The following is a 22,407-nucleotide window of genomic DNA, read 5'->3' on the forward strand; positions in this document are numbered from 1 at the left end:
CTTATAAGTGTGTTTCTGTTCCCACGAATTTAAGCTGTAGTTTTGTAGGCAACGATGATATTTACAAGTTACAGTTAACTGTCTAAGTTAACTGTCTGTTTTCAAAATACAGACCTTCGGCAATAAATGTTTCAAATACATTACATGGTCCGTTTAATGCTACCACGCATGAACTAACGGCATGGAAATTCAAGAATTATCATTCCAAATTTAAGGTGTATAATATACTATAATATAAAGAGATTTTTACAAACAATTAATGAATCGATTTTTGGATCCTATAATTAATTTATACTTTGTCCTTGTCTGAATGGTGAAGGATATTGAAAACGTTGGAACCTTCTCCTTAATATCCCTGTCCTTTTTTATACTGAACAATTTGAGAAACATAAATAACACAATTCTTAAGGAGAATGAACGATAGTGACTAAGCATAAGTAAATGCTATGTTGTTTATAAATGTTGAACATAAATAAAATGTTAAAATATAACCCCACACAGGTGCCAACTTGGAGATAAGTATTAACATAAACGCGGCATTGTATAAGCAAAGCATTGCATGAACACAGGATGTACTGATTCCATGCCCCATGTGTTTTATTAAAGGTAACAGCAATAAAAAAAACTTTTTTTAAGTATTTTTAAAAGTTAACGGCACTTCTTAAAATACTGCCTGAATAAAATGTTAATCTAATAATTATCAAAATATTTTAATTGTTTCATCCTTTATGTTGTCTTTACTTAATCTCAATTTGGTCAACGATAATACAGACGCGTTAGATAGACAACATAAAGAAATATGTTTCTGTAGTGAGATGTATTATTAGTTTGGAGCATATTTCTTTTAATTCATGGTCGCAAAAATGAGTGTAAAACAATTGTGATCCAATTGAACGTCTGACTTGTAGTTTATTACAGCAATTCTGATTCTGTAGCCAAAAATAGTTGCAAACATATTGTTTTAATTACTATCTTTGTGACGGCCCATATTAAGTACATTTTCCAATTTGTTTGGAAAGATTTTGACATAGTGTCATTGCAAGTGTTTAGGTGGAGGTATATCGTTTAATAGGTTCATGTTATTTGGTTGTTTATAATGAAATAATACATTACAATGCTTAATAATAAAATGGTACCATTGTCATTTCTATTTTCCAAGTCTAGAGTATATATATATGTTGGGCAAATATTTTCCGATAAAACAAACGCATAATGTTAGATAGATAACACGCTGAGAAACCAGGAAAACCTTCACAAACATTTGATTACGTATAAACAGGTGGCTGATTTCTGCTATTTCGTGTTTTCGCATTTTCGGGGCGAGTGAAAGGCGAAAATCCGCCAAATGGCAGGATGCCACTTGGTGCATTCTCGTATTTTTGCAATTCGCCGCACTAATGCCAATGGCAGAAATAAGACGCATTATGTACTGCCATATCGAAACATGTTTTGGAATGAAGACGTAGGACGAGTAACACGGAATTTTGATGTTAATCTTTAAATAAGTTTGTAATTATACCTAAATATCTAACCGAAATTCTTGATCTTAGAACATTTTGTCGTCGTATGTCCGTTTATGGGTTAGGCGGCCGCAGTTAATCTGAAGAAAGAAGGATATGGCAATTGGTTGTAAGAATATCAGTGTATTCGCAATTGATATATTATGAAAAATATATCATACCATCTTGTTGTGATGCTGTTATACAATTGTAAATTGTGTTAAGGGAACGTTTTTATAAAGCACATTTGAACATTGTGTATCCTCTATTTTTTAAACCAATCTGTAAATTGCTTATCCTACGCATGTGCCAACACTTTATCAAACATGACCCCACAAGTGCGTTCAATGTTTCTGTGGTGAGATGTCTTATGGGTTTCAAACATATTGCTTTTGATGTATGATCATAACAATGACGAACAAGATGTTGTTCTACCAATACACATCCGATCTCTACATTTATAGCAAATCAACCTGATTGTGTTGCCTCGTTACATTTTATTTATGTTCTAAAACATTATTTTAAAGACAAAAAATGAGTTCGAAGATAACAAAACATGCTTTCAAAACAGCAACAACAACAACATATACCGTAAAGAGAACTCGTAAATTTTAATATGCCTATTTTTTTAATTTACGCAATACATAATCAAAGCATGGCTATACCATCTCAGACCATTGGCTACTTTCAAAATGTATAGGTTTTGAAGTTAAATGGTTTGTAAGTTCAAAAACAGTCTGAACATGCCGGATCCACTTGATCTACTTATTTGTTTACATTTTCACCGTATTGTGTGTACACATACACCTGATGATGTCATTTTATCGAATACACGGTGGCTACGTTCAATCCATTTTATTTTTCTTCTAATAAATTTAATATTTTTTTAAACGTTGCTTGAATACACATTTGGACTTTTTCCTTAAATATGGTGTTGGGGGTCGTGAAACACTAGAATTAAGTGTTATTTACTGTGCAAATTGTTATTTTACCTTTAGAATATATAAGGACTTCGTTGAGTAGTCTATGACCTTGATCCTATTAAATATTGACACTTTGGAGTACTCCGACCGTAATGCAAATAAAATTTCAGACCAATGGCAATTTGTTCATCTGTTTTGTATCTTCAGAGGTGTTTCTGTAGCTTTTTATTGGGATCAAACGACAGAGTTTTGACAAGACATCTATATTGACAAGGTTAAAGCAACTAAGAAAACGCATTATACTCCTCCGTAAAGAAATGTCCCAATTGTGTGTAAGAAATCACAATACCCGGCAGATTGTGTCCTAATTCCTATCTTTTCGACAACATAGATGGTTTATATTAATTATATTTTCCATTTCGTTCGGCACGATAGTGATATACTTTTATTGCAAGATTTCAGGTACTATGAGATAAACTGTTCAATAATGTCAAGATTATTTTTATTATATAGCTGTTAATTCGGTATTTGATCCGCGACAAGTTTCTATATTCCACATAAATAATTCCATAAAAGCACAACTTATGATAACAATGACGCACAATATTTTTACAAAATGATGATTCATCAATTCAAAGCACATTCCATTTAATAAATGACTGAGAAAACAATGTACGTTAAGATGCACCATTGAAGAAACGAGCAAGAATTATTTTAAACAATGAGAGAGATTCCTTATTTCGCCCAATTGCAGTCAGACAAATCGTGAAAAATACTGCCTTAGATACATCTAATGCAGTCATTGAATCACACACAATCACACAAAATATTTGCAAAGAAACACCTCAAACTGTTCGTCTTACTTCCTTGAAAAATATCAGACAGAATTGTTACCCTTAACAAATGTTACACCAATAAATATTAGGAAAACATTTAAATTTTCTTTGTGATATCATTATCATGTCACATGAGTTCGATGGAATTATTATCGTGACCCAGGTTTTTATGTATGGACGATTTATTAGAAAGAGGAAACACAATTGTTTTATTAAATATTTAATTTGTACAATATCAATTTCTAAATAAAAGTATTTTAAACACAATTTAGTCCACACACTTTATTCGGAATTGTTCGGAAAAGTGTGAGTTTATGCTCGGAAACTAGTTACGCCCCCATTAAATCTACATTTTGTGACAGTTGAAATGCGGTAACTGAACAATCCTTGTTAAATTACCCTCTTTTTTATATTTTCTATAGTTTGTGTGTTGTTCATGATCTATGATTCTGGCTTTGGCCCTGTACCACTTAAAGGGGTTTGTGTTAAAGCTTTCGACTACTGGACTTGATTCTGTAGTTTTTCATATATTTTTTCCCATCGGGACCTTATCATTCCTGAGTTCTGATACAGTCCGTTAAGGGCACTCTCCCCCATTGCATACGAATGGTCCGTAAAAGGTACTACCAACAAGGACTCATTGACATTTAAAACTTTAGGTATACGATTATTACCAAGCCGCATATTGTATTCCTTTTAAAAACACTCATTAAATTATAGGATTGTGAGCCCTAAATTCACTTCCGTACAAATGCATTCGGACGTCTGCACATGCTTTCCAATAATTGTTACTGCTGATAATTGTGCCTCCGTTCCCACGAATCTTAGCTGTAATTCTTTAGCTAACGATCATATTCACAGGTCTATTAACTGGATGTTATCAAAATACAGACCTTCGGTTGTATATTCTGTAATTCTCACTACTCCTAAGAATAAGTTTCTGCAAACCCAGAAAAGTATGTGACAGCATAAGTGTTTTACATTTATTACATGGTCCATTTTATGCAACCAAACATAAATTAACAACACCGCAAAAAAATCCTATCATTGCACATTGAAGGGGTATAATATAAAATCATATAAAGAATTTTCATAAAAACTATAAAACGAATCGATGTCTGTACCTTATAATTCCTATATAACATTTTCCTTGTCTGAATTGTTAAGGATATTGAAATACGTTGGAAAATTCTCATTAATATATTAAGTGTTTTTCTATACTGAAGGATTTATAGGCGCGTAGCTGCCTGTAAGCGAGTACACGGCTGAAACCACATAATTTATTTTTTCAAAACAATAAAACAACTCAGCCAAAGTTATAGTATACATACTTGACTATGTATGTTGTTACAGATGGACATTGACATTTAACATGTAATGTTCAGTTTCATGACAAAAAGGACACAAAATAAAACTTCTGTTAGACAATCTGTGTATTGTCAAGTTAACATAAGGGGGGTTTATTTGTTTGCTTTTTGAGAGCGAAAATTCTGTCGAGTGAAGGGTTTATTTGTTGATTTATTGTCTTTAAACTGTCCAATTTCCAGGACTGCATAAGGAACCTAAGAACAGAATGCACCAAATTGCACCACTGTTTAAAAAACATTTAAGGAAAAGGACATGCCCATAGACCCCATAGCACAATTATGAATCCACATGAATAGAGGGTTAGCTACGCCCCTGATTTGAGAATTATAAATCGCAGATTTCTTTAGGGAGGTGAACGAGAGCGACTAAGCATCAGTAAATGTTATATTGTTCATTATTGTTTAACATAAATAAAGTATAAAAGTACAACCCTACACAGGTGCCAACTAAGAGATAAGCATTTACATGAACGCAGCCTTTCCTAAGCAATGCATTGCATAAACACAGGATGTATAGATTCCACACACCGTCCGTTTTATGAAAGGATATGCAATAGCAAAACTTTTTTTAAAATATTTTAATAGTAAATTGCATATCTTAAAACCGGACAAACATATGCTTTCAAATGAATTATTATCTAACGAAAAAATAAATAAAAAATAACGTAATCACTGTCATTTCATTATGGCCGTTTGATCAGAGTTTAACACCGATTGATCCAGGTTCAAATACTGCCTGAATAAAATGTGAATCCAATAAATGTCGAAATTTATATGAAAAACTACAGAAACAAGCTCAGTAGCCGAAAGTTTGAACATTAACCCCGTTTAATGACACAGGGTAAACACCAAAGACATAGAACACAAACTTTTTTTCTTTGCTGCATGTTTTCTTATTTCATCTCATTCTGATCAAATGATTTAATTTTAAGAAAAGGTGGGACTTTAAACGGTAAAAAATCAACATGTATACAAGAGGACTTTGTAAAAGGATTAGCAACCTGTCACGCTATTGACTAGTTGACTATAAACAGGAAATTAAAAAAACAGACCAATGTTAAATTGTTCATCTGTTTTGTATGTACAATTGTGTTTTTGCATTGATATCAAATGACAGAAATTTGATCAGACACACATATTGCCAAGTTAAACACAGCTCAGGACGCTACTTCACATTGCAAATAAACTAGCGTCCGAGCATCCAACCAAGGACACTCCACGACATGAGTCTTTCGTTGTCGACGAGATTCCCTAAGCAGATATACAAGTCTACATAGTGAAGAGTGAATGGGCTGTGTACGGAGGGAACGCCCTACAGAAACATGCTCCTTCCTCTGGGGTTCATATCCTACATTGTTGAACCGGTGTAAAAGAAAGGGAAGAAACTCCTCTTCAAAGGGTGATGATGTGCTAATTATAAAGGCAAGTTTAGTCTGAAACTGACTTTGATGTTGACTCTTATAAAGAAGAAATACCACGTCATTTTTGCGAAGTCGGCTGGTTCGCAGCTTGCCTTTTGAATTCAATATTCTGAGTTGGGGTTGGGGAAGGTCATGGGTAACGAGCCGTTGCATTGTTAGTAGTTCATATGTTCTAATATGATTTAAATCTGAAGTATTTTCATGTAATGTAGTAAAGTGTATTTTCAGTTTTTAGTCTTACAATGCCTTTTAACCATTTTTTTTGTTTTACGTTTCGCCATTACCACCGTAGATAATTGTGTTTTGTTTTAGATAACAATATTTTACCACTTCTGTATGCAGATATAAACTTTCATTGTAAAACAGCAATAAACCGGTGACTTGGCATATGTAAACTTGTTCGTGCGCCTTTTTCCTCTCGTTATATTTACCATATGATACATCTCTCTCCCTCTCCCTAGCACATAGATCTCAGATAATTTTAGCGTGTAATATAAAATGCATGTAATATATATATATATATATGGACATAGTTTAAGAAATGAAAAGCAATCACTGTAAAGGTTTCCTGTTTTCAAGCACACGTTTAATTGTTGTTGTTTTTTGTAAAGTTATTAGAAACACAATTATGTCACAAAAATGTCCCAAACAATCGCAATAGGTAAACGTTGTACATAGAACATGGCTATACAAATTATAGCTATTTTGAATGCTCTAGTGTTTTTTGTAATTCCAGTTTCTATATCGTAATGACGTGTAGTAGTACCCTTACGTATCGTTTTGCGTAATGACTTTATCTATCATTTATTTGAGCGCCCCCCAAATTGTCCAAGTGGAATTTTCATGTCCTATTCATTACATGTCCCTAACTGGGCATATGCTCTTCCATTCGTATACCAATTTTCAGACATTAACTCGCTCAGGGTCGCGTTCCACCTTAACGCACGAAATAAATTGCGCCTAAGTGCGCTCCCTCTTACGCAAAATCATGGTACTGCCCTTGCACGATATATTTTGTTACAAACAGTTTATCGCTTCATCATTAGATCATATTTTAAACATGTTAAGCCATTGTGTTCATCGATAGTGTTGAAAATGAATGGCCATAATGTGAATGGCAATACTTTTGTATTTTTCGGTTCATAGGTGATAATAGCCAAGTATCCATCGCCATGTTCGTGTGCATGTTATCGTGCGTGTGTGCGCGTGCGTGTCCAGAGCATGTTTGGCCGGAGCATAAGTCCAAATATAATTGATATGACTTTCATTTTTTTCTTAATTTATTGCCCTTTGTTTTTTGCCATACTCACTTTTGTTTGTCCAGAGAATAACGTTTTTGAGGTATTAACTCCAAACATCACATACAAATATATCATACGCAGTGCACAGAAGCCAAAACTCTGCATTGCTCTGTGTTCTGTTTTCTTACTAAAGTTTTGTTCGGAGCACAACCTCAAAAGCCTTGAAAATATTGACTTCAAACTTCGTATTCCGATGTATCAGATTGGGGAAAATGCAGTGCACACAAACCAATATCCTGGCTGCAGTACTTCTTGAGTTATTGCCCTTTGCTCATAATTAATCGTTTTTACGCCGAAAGTACTATAGGTATTGACATCATACTTCATATTCAGATATTCATATTTAAATTTTGTCCGGATCATTTCTCAAAATATCTTTTCGGTATAAACTAAGCCAGCATATACATAGGAGAAGGTTTGCATGGTTCAGGATCAATTATATTACCGCGGCTGCATTATATTTTAATTATTGTTGAGCAATTGTACCCTCGCACAACTTTACTCAAATAACAGCTTGATTGCTTTTGTTGCGTATAATGTTACTCGATTTTATCTGAAATATGGTATTGATCTCGAAATATAAAACACACCTTGCAAAATTCTGATAATTTCACGAGCAATTACAGGTAATTAACCAGATGTTGCTGTACCGGCTCTATACTTAAAGGGGCGCACTTTTCGGCACAACTTGGGACGAGCGCCCCTACTTCCTAGAACCGAAACTTTAAGGCTCCAGACGTCGCTAGTGATTTAAGTCATTATGGTGTAGCATTTATGCATATTTCTATGCCATATTGACGTGAACATCAAATCAAAGCGCTGATAGCGCTGCATGAATAGGTTTTTATACGGGTTTACACCATAATTATTCACGATCATGTGTGTATTAATAAGGTGCTGATATGTAGCACAGTGAATCTAAGAGTTCCCGTGTGAAAAACCACAGGGGCCGCACCAGGTTTATTGAAGCATGATGGTAAATGAAAAACTAATATTTTATTCACAATAAAGTTAATGTCGCTGCGTCATTAGGCAAACCAGGATGGAGAATGTAACCAATCCCAGCATAAGACTCCATCTTATGGTGTTACAATATGAGTTAGGATTTATTAACCAGAGAAATAAAATAGAAATTGGTTGATCATCCAGGGTGAATTTAAAAGGTACAATAAAACCGTTTCCGGTTGGTAATTAGATGTTGGCATAAACAAAGACTATACTATCCTTTTCAAGGCCACTTTTAAAAATTTAAACAGTATTTTAAAATGATATATACATTATTTACACAAGAAATGGATTCTCATTCGAGAGAAACGATAAATAGATAATATGCAACGGCTGGTGAATGATTGAAACAGCATAGAAACAAACTCTACGAAGCCTTCCTCCCCGTAAATGTGTGGGGTTTAATAATAAAAAACGATTATATAAAAAAGGTCGAATGCTTGTGCTATTCCCAATCATATATACTAATCAAACTTTACTCATTAGCAAGAGTTTGCCTTGTTATTCACAAAACAACTTCGAAATACAACAGATTAAAGAGAAATAGTTTCTTAAATAAAATGATCAAAATTAAAATAATTACTTTCAAACAATTGTAAATGAAACAAGTTATTAAATCCGTGATATATTCTCATACTTACACCAAACCAGCAAAACAATATAACTCAATTCATTTCAATGAAATGCCATTAAAAAAAACAAACACAAACATCCGTCTATACGTACACTATAAATGGTATATATTATTTTTTAAAACAAAACAAGTCTTGAGAAATCTTTAATTTCAACACTTTTTTTCCCTTCTTTGTCTATATGGTCAGCAACTCTCTTCTATTTCTATATCGTCAGCTTACTCGTCAGCACTTCAGTACGTGCCTGTCAAAATGGCGTGCATTTGTTATTTTCACGTGGGCTATCACGTCATGTTTTAAGCAGGGTTGGGGGGACTGTGCGCAGGAGTTGAGATCATTGTGTCACTTGATGGAATGATTTTTAATATTATCTTTATCTAAGTTCAACAAATTAAATGATTTAAATAGATATTGCGTTATGATTGCTTCTTGCTTTGTCAAATCTAGCTCGGTTATTGGAAACATAGCTTGCAATTTATATAGTCCGCACTTTCTCAAACTATATTTTTGGTGGTAAAGAGGCAGACGACACTTGTTACTATAAATAGGCATTTTATGGTGTGAGTGTCGAGTGTGTGGCTACACTAAACAGTTAAAAACTGTTTTGGGGGGTGAGCTTTCACCCTCCCCACCACTCAAGCACCGCACTAGTGCTTGCAGCCATCGAATCCATAGTTTGAATAGCCTATTGATTTTCATGCATAGTTCTTGTTATGGAAACGGTTACCATGATCCAATAAACTATGCAGCTGTTACGTAATTAATGCCAATAATCATGCTTGTGAAGTAAACGCATTTAGGTTGGAAGTGATATTATGATTTGTGATGTTATAGTTTTGTGTTGGGATTAATCATTTGGCTAACTTATCATCATTAGATGTGATATTCTGCAAGAGAAAGTAAAGAGTACAACAACGAATATCAAGGTAAATATTGGCAACCATTATATGTTTTCTTAGAAGAAACTCAACATGAAAGGTAATCCGTTCAGAATCCACAGTTTTCTATGACACATTCCGATATTTATAAAACTGGTATTAACAGTTTGCCTTTTCCTTGTGAATACGCCGTCAAACAGTGACCATGATTTGTAGGTTACATTTCTTTCATTCTAGTCACCTGGCAATCCGAACACAAAAAGTAGGGACCCTGGTTCCTGTAATATTACGTAGTTCTCTAATACAAAGTTGTTAGCATAATCAACTCGCTTTTATCTAGTCCTGGAATTGTTAAGGGTTTTACTCTCTCGTGTACCTTTCATGGTGAGATTGGGTCATTTGATCAGTCACTGCATGTTTATTCACTGTGTTTTCTGACAGTATTCTTCTTGCTCTGGTGATTAGAATGTGGTTAATTGATGGATTTTGCTCACAGCTAAGCCTACTCACAAGGTTCAACATTGATCCTGTACATACTTTCACAACGGTTGTTGCTCTCAACATTGTGTTTGAAATGTACCAATGAGAAGGGATCATTTAAGACACATTTTTTCAAATATGGTAGCACAACTATCTCTTTGACGTATTGTCATTAATTTAGTAGGATTATGACAACTATAGAAATACACCTAGATGAGATCACTGGTGAAATCACTAAGTTACGGGAAGATGCAATGAAAAAGGAAGATAAAGAACATTTAGTTTCGGCAACAGTTACCACGATCATGAAAGCACTTAAAGTGAAAATGCAAAATGAAATAACAGAGCAGATATAAGAACAATGCAAACAACACGACAAAATTGCTTCATTAGAATTCGACAACAAAAGCTTAAAGATGAACTATAACCCACCACCCAAAAATACCAAAAACAAATTGATGACCTCAGAGCACAATTCAATGAAACGAGTAGCACAGATGCCATGTAAATGTCCACTTACAACGGGAAATATTCTCGTAAGACCAACTTCAAAGATAATGGCAGTTAAGGAGGAGAGGCTTGTCGGGAAGGTTGGCGAGATAATGAAGAGAGAGTGTACATAAATACCGAGGGACGAAATCCTGGTGATATACAGAATACCAACCAGAGGAGGATGGGATAAGACCAGTAATTGTAAAGACCATTAACGAAAGGAGCTGAGGACCTCTGGTCACCGGGTTACAGATTAAATCACAAGCCTCAACATTGCCCTTATAAATATACTATATCTAAGCGAACAGATAGAAGCTGCCTGGTTCTTCAATAGACCAGTTTTTGGAATTTTTCCATTGAAATTTGATATTTTCACTGTTGTTTTTTCACTGATAAAACTTCATATTTCATCGATAAGCATAAAAGAAATAGCCTGTATTCAATGGAGTGGAGATTGCTTTTTAGTAATGGTAAATCTAATGCTTTTTTACTCAAGAAAACTTAAATGTAAAAATTATAAATGCATTGAAAGATAATTGTGGAAATTTTCTTCTGCTTGGACTTTTGTACGATTGAATTTCCTGTTAGCCAATATATATGCACCAAAAAAAGACTTTCCTGATTTTTTAAGTATGATATTTGATAAATTAGATACATTTAAAACATAGATAAATATGTGATTTGTGGATATTATAATCTAGTGCTAAATCCAGAATTAGACTAAAACAATTATAGAGCGGTAAACAACAATTTTAAAGCTTAAAAAAAACCTTGTTAAACATTTTTACTGATAGAGGCTTGATTTATACTTATAGGGAATTCATTGGATAGACAAAATTATATACATGGAGAAGACTTAACACATGTCAGCAAGGTTGGATTTATTTTTTCTTGATAATACATAATATGGTGAATTATGTTAGAAAGCGTGATACAGAACCTTGCTGCAAATCTGATCATTCAATTGTTGTTTTAAAATTATGTTTTTCAAAAGCTAAGCATATCAAAGGCCTTTGGAAATTTAATTTAATAACTCACTTTTATCTCAAATGGGATTAATTAGAAAATGTAAAATGAAAATATGACGAGATAATTGTACAATTTTGTGTTCCATTATATGATCGTTATGGTGTATTAGATCTAAAAATTTGCAATGAATGATGAATTATTTCTGGAAACTATGTTAATGGAAATTAGAGGTAAAACTATATCATTTGTTGGTTATAAATCATAGGTTTGAAATAAGACAAGAGGAAATGTTGCAACATGATATTTTAGAATTACAAAAAAAATCTTTTAGATAATAATAAAGATCAACTACTCGTTTTAGAGACAGAGCTAGGTGAATTAAGAAACAATAAACTAAAAGGATTTGTGATTAGGTCTATGGCAAATTGGATAGAAATGGAGAAAATGGAGAACATTCTACAATCTATTTTTGCAATTTAGAAAAAAGACCTATTGCTGATAAGCATATACCATTTATTAAAAAAGATGATGGTTCACTCTATAAGGAAAACTTAACAAGTGACTTTGATATACAAACTGAACTAAATAGTTGTATCTTTAATGTTTTTAACAATCAGCAGTCAAACTCTTTAGAGGGAATTTTTAACACATGAAGAGGTTTCAAATACTATTAAACGAATGAAAAATGAGTCCTGGCTGTGATAGTTTTGCAGTAATTTTCATTAAATGTTTTGGAAAGATATTGGAAACATTATTTTAAGTAATTAATAATGCTTTTTTTGTCTAATTCATTTTCTAGAAATATCAAATTGGGAACAAGTGTGTGTATATCAAAAGACGGTAAGCCGAAGCAGTTTTTGAAGAATTTGAGACCTATTACTCTTTTAAATGTTATTTACAAGATAGTTGATTGAAAAAATATTTTAGATGCCTCAGTTTCAAAAGATCAAACAGGATTCATTAAAAGTCAAAATATAAGTGAAAACACAAAATTGCTGTATGATATTATGAAAACATGCAATAATAAGAAAATTACTGGCCTATTCTAATGCTGATTGATTTTGAAAAGGCGTTTGATTCCATATAATATCTTTTAATTTTATTGAAAATACTTTGTCATTGTTCAATTTTGGTGATATGTTTAAAAATGGATAGGATTTTTATGTATAATATTAATGTTGCGATCCAATTAAATGGACATCTTTCTGAGTTTTTTTTTAAGATACGAAGAGGATGTAGACAAGAGGACCCTATTTCTCCGTATTTGTTTATTTTATGTTCAGAAATTCAGGAAATTATGATAAGAAACAATCAATGTGTAAAGGGTTTTGTTATTGATGGTGAGGAATATAAGATCTCATAATTTGCTGATGATTCATCTCTTTTGTTATCATGTTTTAATTTTATTTGTTTTTTTCCCTTCTTTTGTGTATGTTTCAAAGCGTCCACAAGTGTTCCTTTGTTTTTCTAGGTTTGGGTCACTATTTATATGTCGCGTATGTCCGCTTATCCCTTACAGGTTATCTCTTATCATATGTGTCCTTGTCTAACACCACTGCATTGCACTAATAAGATAGAATACTCATAATTATTTGCTGAGATACTTTTTCGATGTGTTCTCTCCTGTGAATTATAAGATGAAAAGATAAACTAATATAGGTAGCATTTATTTTTAATAATGTTCACTTTATTTGCTTCCAGTTTTAGTACAATGATGCTTTTTATTATGAAACTCTATGATCACACAGTTTTAAACTTTTTATTTTCTAAGGCAGACTGTGTGTGTTGCTTATCGTTTCCAACAATGATTGCATCGTATCTTTGAAAAGTTTTTGCATTAGGTACTCTGAATTGTAATCCCTCGTCTGCTGATAGAGTTGAGATCCCTAATCATTGAAGTACTCTGGGTTTACCTTTTTGTTTATTATTTTTAAGCTTCCTCAAGTTAATGTATCTTTGATAAGATTTACCTATTTTATGTGTTTCCTTTATTCTGGATTGTTGTGATAAGAGTGAGGTTTTTGCACGTAAAGTGGTTTAACCGCCCCCCCCCCCAGTATAGCTACATTTACTTACCGTTACAAGGCGATACCTAACAATTCTTGATAACAATACCTTGTGGGTTTTTTATATAGAATTCATGCACTGTGCTGTTTCTGAAGTTTTGTGCTGTTGTTCCGTGTTTCTTGTTTGTGATTTTAGTTTCTATGTTGTATGCCCTTGGCGTTTACCCTGTGCCATTAAACAGGGTTTATGTTTAAACTTATGGATACTGAGCTTGTTTCTGAGATAAGAAAAACGGCACTTTTAATAGATCCGTAAAGTCCAACCGTAAAAAGATCAACCAAATGAGGCATGTAAAGTAGCTGTCAAAAAATATGACCGGAAGGCTTTCTGCGTGACTGCAAGTGTAACCCATTTACAGCATCAAATAATGATTTTATGTTTCCTGGTATCCTCTTGACGTATATTAACTCCATCGATTTTTTTTTTCTCAGACAATGTATTTATTTTCTCATATTTTGCAAATTTCCTTTATGTCTAATCTCGAAAACTCTCGTCAGGTGCGGGCTTACGATTTGTTGCTTTTCCAACAACGAAAAGCATTCATGTTTTACTCTCATTTTCAGTAGATATTCGAATTTGTATATTCTGAGATTCTTTAACACACAAAAATTCCACATAGTCTAACGCATGCTTCTCTCCTTGCCTATACAGTACCTGCTGTGTATTTTATATTCAAACTGTGAGTAGTGACGAACAAATATTGAGCACAATGTATTCCGAAAGCGAGCAACCTTTTCTCCATATCTTCAAAAATTTCAGTGCAACCGTACCGCGTTGGCAAAATCAAATTAAGTATACTAAATGGAGAGATTAGCATCGCATTCTGATTGAAAGACAGTAGCAATGCAAAAAATATACTTAACAAACACAATATTATCGGTAATAAAAAAATAAACATTAAAATCATACAACTTTATGCTATAGAATCAATGATCAATTAATCAAATAGAAACCTGGAGGATTAAGAGTCACTTAAAAGAATAGCCTGCCTTATTTAATATCTTAAAATTGTGTCAAAGTATGGCTTCTACCGCATAGTTTGGCGTTTACCCAGTTCCATGAAACCGGGTTTATGTTTAATTTTTTTGTTGCTAAGCTTGTTTCTCTAGCATTTCGCATAAATATTGTACAAGTATTAGAAGTCGATACTATCAAAACGAATAAATAAGTTGTTTACCATGAGAACAAGCAATCTCTGCAGTCCAAACGCGCGAGGTTTCCGAGATATTAGATAAAAAATCTAAATATAAAAAGACTCATTAATTTGTTAGTAGCTTTGCCAAAAAACAACAGCAAAAAACAACACAAACACAATAAAACAGCCCTGTTCAACAGCAGCTTATAAACAATTGCAATCACATGCATACTTTGCAGTTCTCTCCACACAACGCATAAACCAAATTCTTGAACTGATTAAAAATATTATATTCTCTAATACGTTGCGAGTGAATTCAAGAGTTCAAATGCACTTTAGTAGAAAAAATTGCATCTATTATTTATAGTTCTTGCAGTTTGGATAGCAGCCATCATCTTATATCTAAAATTCAATGAATGGACTTGTATAGCTACTATATTATGGAGGGACACTGTACATTACTTGTGGATTATTGTATCGGTTTGAATAGCTATGCACATCAACCTTCTTAAATGAAGAGTTAGCATCATTCATATAGATAGTAGTGGAGGTAACCTGCATTCCTTGATAATAGCCTGTTTAAGGTGTGTGTGTGTGTGGGGGGGGGGGGGGGGGGTCATGTATGGTATTGGCTTTTTCAGTGTTGGTTTTTGTTTGACTGGATCATGTTTGTTTGCAGTGTCTGTAAAAGCTGTGCTAAAACTATTCAAGGTCCTATTGCTATCACCTGTGTCTGTGTCTAGTATATTCAGACGGGATTGTAAATCATGCTTTAAAGCATATGAATAAAAATTTCTGTATCTTCTATATAAACAACATCTAACACCCATTTCTTCTTCTTCGGCATTCAGCTGTTCACAGCTAAGACTACAGATGAATTTCATTTGGGGCAGTTTATTTTCCCCTAAATAACCATATTATTTTATTCAGGTTAACCTCAATCGCAATATCAATATCTTTAAATTTAAGGTGTTTTCTTCTATCGCCAAGTACATCTGATCTTAAATTATCTGCTGTCCCACCGACCTTCCAATCACGGTCATTTATCTAAAAGTGGTAGTAATGGACCAAAAAATAAGCATCTAAAATGGAGTTTTCTATTTAAGTTTCTGATAAAACAAAATGTCAACATTTTTTTTAAAGTACTCTTTAAGCATATCAAAGTTATATCTTAAGCTGTAAATCTGTATGTGTACACATGTAAATCTCTTTTGGTGAATCTTTTTCTGTTACATTAACTCATCACTAAGTTTTTTCTTATTCATTGTCAGATAAATCTGACAAAAAATGGAGAAAGTTCTATGAGTGGGTTCATATCACTAAAGGAAACATCATATTTTGACAATGAATAATTAAAACAGGGGTATGAATATTTATGCGAAAAAGCTACAGAAACAAGCTCAGTAGCAACAAAAAACATAAACCCAGTTTAATGGCACTGGGTAAACGCCAAAGACATAGAACATAAAATTAAAAACAAGGAACATGGAAGAACAGCACAAAACTCCACAAGCAGCACAGTGCATACATACTATATATAAAAAACTAGGTATGTTTATCAAGGAGTGTTAGGTACCGCCTTGGAACAGTCAGTAAACTGTTAATTTAATGGGGGTTAAAATCAGTTTAAGTGCACAAACCTGACTCTTATCCGAAAAATCCTAAATAAAGATAAAACGCAAAAGGTAAATCTTATCAAAGTATGCTTTAACTTGAGGAAACTTAACAATAAAACAAATAATAATAAACTTATAGGTAAACCTCAAGTACTTTTATGATTAGAGATCCCAACTCTATCTGCTGACGGAAAATACAATTCAGAGCTCCTAATGCAAAAACTTTTCAAAGATGAAAACTGAAATTTAGAACAGTTTTTGCAGATTCATGGATCGTCACTGTTACCAAATTCTTTATATTGGGAAGCGGTAAGGTTTGCACATTGTATTTTGTCACTAAAGATTAAAGGCCACGTAGTATATGGCTCTTTGATTACTTGCCACTGGCTTGGCTCAGAATCCACATGATCTTTTCACAGGCCCTGGTTTCGGAGAGACATCTCCTGCTATCCCAAGAAGCAATATACGGTATAAACGTCTAGGCGTAATAGGTTAATAGACGACTCTCCTGGTGTACTTTATTTGGAAGTATAACATATCCCAGGAGTTGATTGTACACGTTTTATTTGTTAAATTGATATTTGACTGGTTATATATTGTGACGGCAGCCCCATAACAGTATTTTGTTTGGCCTTAATTGTGTTGACAATAATTCCATTTTTTTATGATTTCAAAGTAAATGGCAGAACACACATATCCCCTCAAGTTTATATAAGATTCAAGTTCATGGTTGATAGTTAAAAACATAAAATGTTCCTGAATGCTGAATGATAGAACATTGCATTGGTACATAAACCTGTTCACTAAATCCATGGATACAAACATTTGCTGTATTTTTATACTTTGTTATGTCACCTAGTTTGTAGAGTGGTGCATTATTCATGATATTATGTAAATCCATACTTTTTACCTTGAATTTGCTTAGGCAAGCAATGTCAGATGGCTATCGTTGAATGACAGCATCTTATCTTTTCATAGTTGGTTCTTTTGCTCAGGCTTGATTCTTTCGTTTGCAGATGATGCATGTATACATTCGTTAAGTAGTTGAAATTACTTGATCAGATTATGTGTACATTTCACTTTTTTCTGCATTGTTTTCAAATTGATGGGGGCTCTGAAAAGACTTACAGGTTTTAGCTAATCTGAGCACAAAATGTTGATTTTATTGGATGGTGCACTCTCCGTCGATCGTGTGCCTGTACTTAACACAATTGCATGTGAACATCAAATTATGACCATGTGGTCGAAACTGGCCATGCCCTAATATGTTCTGTGGACTAATGTGAGAATTCTTGAAAATCTTCCTTGTGTAAAACCGTTAGGCCAAGACCATTAATAAGTTGTAACCAGCTTCATATTGTGGTCCTCTACCAAGATTGTGCAAATAATGCCCCTGGAGTCAGAGCCGTTCTCTCCCCTTTCGACCTACTAGCTTATTTTGAATCTACATCAATGACATTTGGACCATGTTAACAATTTTGAAACAAAAATTAATGCTGTGCTTAAATGACCTCGGCTTCTTTCTACTTTATGTTCCCTTTCATTAACATCTTTACGGTCACTTGATAGGGAAGCTGATAATATTATTTTAAGAACTGATCCGAAGTATGAATGCGCTTGTATCATTAATGGATATACTAAACATTACCTTCATCCCACTATTAAAAATGTTGATACTAGCAAAAGATATCGCATTAAACTTTCTTTTAGCAACAAGGGTATAGATCTTCTTAATCTAAATAATTTATTTAAGAATAAAAATGTAGAAAAATGTATTCCACAATACTTTAAGAATAAAGAAATGCCAATGATATGTTACAAATATAAAAAGCCTATTAGAAATTTCATATTTAATTATAATAAAGTAGTATCAGAAGATGATATTTCCGCAGTTACACCTTCTTCATGAGATTGCATTGACTCCATGTACCGCTACGACCCTGTTGGACATATTGTTACAGGATAATTTTCTTTTATCAAAAATAATCTTCTTAGAAAACTGCTTAATAAAGGTCCAAAATACCGGAATGCATCTGAAATAAATTTCCATACATGTAAATTAGAATTAACAGACACTTTATCCAAATATAGTAAAAGCTGGTGCAAAAGAGAAGGAGTTGAACCAAATGCCTTATTACCGTGGATGAATAAAATATTGTACCTAATAGATAAGAAAATACGAGTTTTTAAACAATAATCCGTTGGCACTTCCCCAAAGTCTATTTCGATAACTCGAAAATTGATCATGGATATCAAATCCCTACTTAAAAAACTTGTATTTGTAGCAGATGATAAAGCAGCTAATAATGTAATCATAGTTTGACGTTTATATTATGTAAATACTATTATTGGAGAGTTACAATCTTCCAGAACTTACAACTCTAGCCAACTCGATGAAGAAAGTGTTATTAAAAATCATATTGATTATAATGCTAACTTTCAAGTTTTTTTGAATGATGATCATAAAAACATTCCTACAATACACTGGTTGCCTAAGATGCTTAAAAATCCATATAAATCACGATTTATTGTTAATTCTATTTCTTGCTCTACTAAACAAGTTTCAATTTTACTTACATCCTGCTTAACTGCTATAAAGTTTCATGTGAAAAAATACTGTAGTAAAGTTTATGAGAATTCTGGAGTTAATCTCTTTTGGTCTATCAATAATTCTTTAGATTTGGTTAATGATTTTGAAAATAGACGGTATAAAGTCTCAGTACTTAATACTTATGACTTTTCAATGCTCTATACATCAATTCCACAATCTTTAGTTACAAACAAATTGACTCCTCTTATCGAAAAACTTTTGCGAGGGGAAAACTACTTACATGGCAGTTAATGTTAAAAAGGCTTTTTTTAATAATGATCGCTCAGATAAACATATCTATTGGACATGCACAGATGTCATTGAAGTTTAAAATTTTGTACTCAATAATTCTTTTTTAAATTTGGTAAATGTTTATATAAGCAAACTATTGGAATTCCAATGGGAGCTAATTATGCACCTTTACGTGCAGACCCCTTTTTATACTGCTATGAAAGTGAATATATGTTAAAATTATTTAAGTCTGGAGATCTAGCTCTTGTTGATAAATTCAATAGCACGTTTAGATATATTGATGATATTCTAAGTTTAGATAATCCTGTGTTTACAGATAACATTCATTCGATATACCATTCACAATTGCAACTTAATAAATCTAATACATCCGTTTTAAAAGCATCCTATTTAGATTTGCAACTAGAATTAAAGGAAGATATATTGAGCATCAATCTTTATGATAAACGTGATGATTTTAATTTTAAAATAATTAATTACCCTTCTTTAGATGGTGATGTTCCTATTTCACCATCGTATGGTGTTTTTATTGCACAGATAATGCGATTTGCTAGAATATGTATAGATGTAAAAAAATCAGTGTTGTGCTTTGACGACCTTTATTGTGACTTTGACCTACTTTCTTATTTTTGAAGCTACTGTTATAAAACTTCGAGCATGTGTACAGTTTTGATAACAATTATCAATATTGACATTGTATGGTGACCTTTTTAAATATTTTCTTATTTTTGAGGCTACAGTTTTGAGAACAAAAATCAAGCTAAATGATTACAAAGGTCAAACACTTTTACTCAGGGGAGCGATCTGGGGTCACCATGGTCCTCTTGTTTAAATTTGTAAGTATTGAGTCTTTAAACTAGTGAAAGGTTATGCGCATATCGATTAATTCAACCCCCTGTGAACTCTTATTTAACTGTTTGTGTGCGTGTGTGTGTGCGTTCGTGCGCGCGTGCTTGTCAGAGTCTTCGTAGTTGTATAGTTGATGCAATAAAGTCATTTTTATGATAATAATCACCTAAACATATAAGGCTTTATTTGCATTTAGTTGATTTTGATGAAATTATGTAAAAGGTACTAGTGATTTTAAAGCATGCACTAAAAGTCATAACCGTCAGTAAATATAGTTCAAAGATATATAAATATTGTATACTTGAATGACATCAATAAAACTAGATAAGTCAGATTGTGTATGCTCACAAATGTTAAAATTGAAAGTTCACTATTAAAATACACAAAGAGCACATCTTTTTATACGTTGGCTAAAACTCATGCCTAAAACCTTATATGCTGATATACATGATTATTTATGTTATGAAGATGTTAACTATATTTCAATGCCCGATATTTCGAGGCCCTGATATCGCATATGTAGAACAAAAAAGCCGGTCATGAACGGCAGGTGAATTCACTAAATAATTAACGTTAATCTGCCATTGACACACAGACTGGCAAAACCTACCACTTACCACGTTTAGGATGTCTCGTTGGAGAAATATGTTACATTTTGAAATTATCATCAAGAACAAATGATAAAAAGTGAATGATCGAAAGTCACAACGGAACATACGTAATTTCATTGAAAAGCCAACATAACCTCGTCTTAAACATGCTCTTAGCTTTAAACAGATTTTCAATATTGTTTTTCATTGTTCTTGTTAAACGCAGGTTAAACAGAGCAGATATCATACCTGCCAGACATCAGTCGAGTGTGTAGTTGCATCGTAGCGCGTACACAGCTTTATCAAAACTCATCTTTATTGAACTCAGAGCATGATGTCTGCTTGTCCCAAGCCCACAAGAATGGAAACAGTACGTTATTTTATCTGAATTCTATTTAAAATGATATTTATCGAAATGTTCGTATATTTAGATAAACTGGTGGTCATAACAACCCAATGTGGTTTCATTTATACGTTAAATATGTTTGTTTGTATAATGCTTCTATAATTCGTCCCAATGATGTTTGAAACAAAAGAAACAATTAGGTGGTATTGGTTTTTATGATTATGTCCAATAGTATATGTTACTTTTTCAGGGTTGCGGTAAATACAATTGTGTTCCAGCGATAGTAGCTGTTTCACAGAAACCAAAGCACCTTGCAGTTATTTGTATAACAGCAAACATCATTCTTACGTTGGCTTTTCTAGTCCTTATAATAGTCTGGGCAGTTGTAAGAACGCCTTTAACATTGCTGAAAGAAAGTTCAGCGTGCATACTTTGCGATAGAACGAAGTCTAATGCTTACACAAACCCAGACCAAGAAGCTTCTGGACATTCTGTTATCAAAAGGAGAGACGATGGGATGTGCTGCGGACGTGTCGAAAGCATCGCTCAGATGTTGTTTCAAAAGGTATATAACAAAATGCATTGCTCTTTCAGCAGATCGAATATTTCAAATAAGCACAAGGAGTTGAAAACGTGTACAATAAGTATAATAAGTATAATTATTCTTATTCCTTGAAACAATTCATAAGATGAAATATGTACACTGCTAATTTTTTTATTACTGATAATCAGATTTAAAAAGATACACAAAATAAGTAATTTCTATCTGCACAAGAAACGATGTGTTTAATAACAACACTTGTTGATGTAACACAATGCAAAAAAGAAAATTAAAACACTAAAAGTTCTTTTAAGTGGTGCGTCAGTCACAAGCGATAGTCTGAGCATGTGCAGCAGTTGGGTGGCGATTTGACCAAAATAGTGTTGTTTTTTTCTTACTATGCCGACGTTTAGCAGATATTATTTATAGCTTCTTATTTTGTTTTAAACATCCCATTTCTCCCCACACCCGTCACTGAATACCCAGTCGACGTTTCCTGTAGTTATCACCTTTTTTTATTCAATAGCACCATTTTGAACTACGCACTGTTACTAAACAAATATTAAACATCGATAAGAGAGTTTAAACACCGAATGAATGTGAACTTTCCCCAAATGT

General features: G+C 33.1%; 1 protein-coding gene across 4 annotated transcripts in view; it reads left to right on the forward strand.

Moving 5' to 3' along the window:
- LOC128223930 (uncharacterized) overlaps window positions 1-22,407 on the forward strand; it is a 73,353-nt gene that overhangs the window by 1,447 nt on the left and 49,499 nt on the right. For 3 of the 4 annotated variants that reach the window (XM_052933416.1, XM_052933413.1, XM_052933417.1), the window contains exons 2-3: window positions 21,129-21,272; window positions 21,499-21,813. In XM_052933416.1, coding sequence (XP_052789376.1) covers window positions 21,234-21,272; window positions 21,499-21,813 — 354 coding nt within the window. In that variant the 5' untranslated portion in view covers window positions 21,129-21,233. Of the gene's footprint in view, window positions 1-9,757; window positions 9,911-21,128; window positions 21,273-21,498; window positions 21,814-22,407 lie in introns of those variants that run through there. The other variant, XM_052933415.1, reaches the window with a different exon arrangement.

The sequence above is a fragment of the Mya arenaria genome, chromosome 17, assembly GCF_026914265.1.
Source record: "Mya arenaria isolate MELC-2E11 chromosome 17, ASM2691426v1".
Taxonomy (NCBI): domain Eukaryota; kingdom Metazoa; phylum Mollusca; class Bivalvia; order Myida; family Myidae; genus Mya; species Mya arenaria.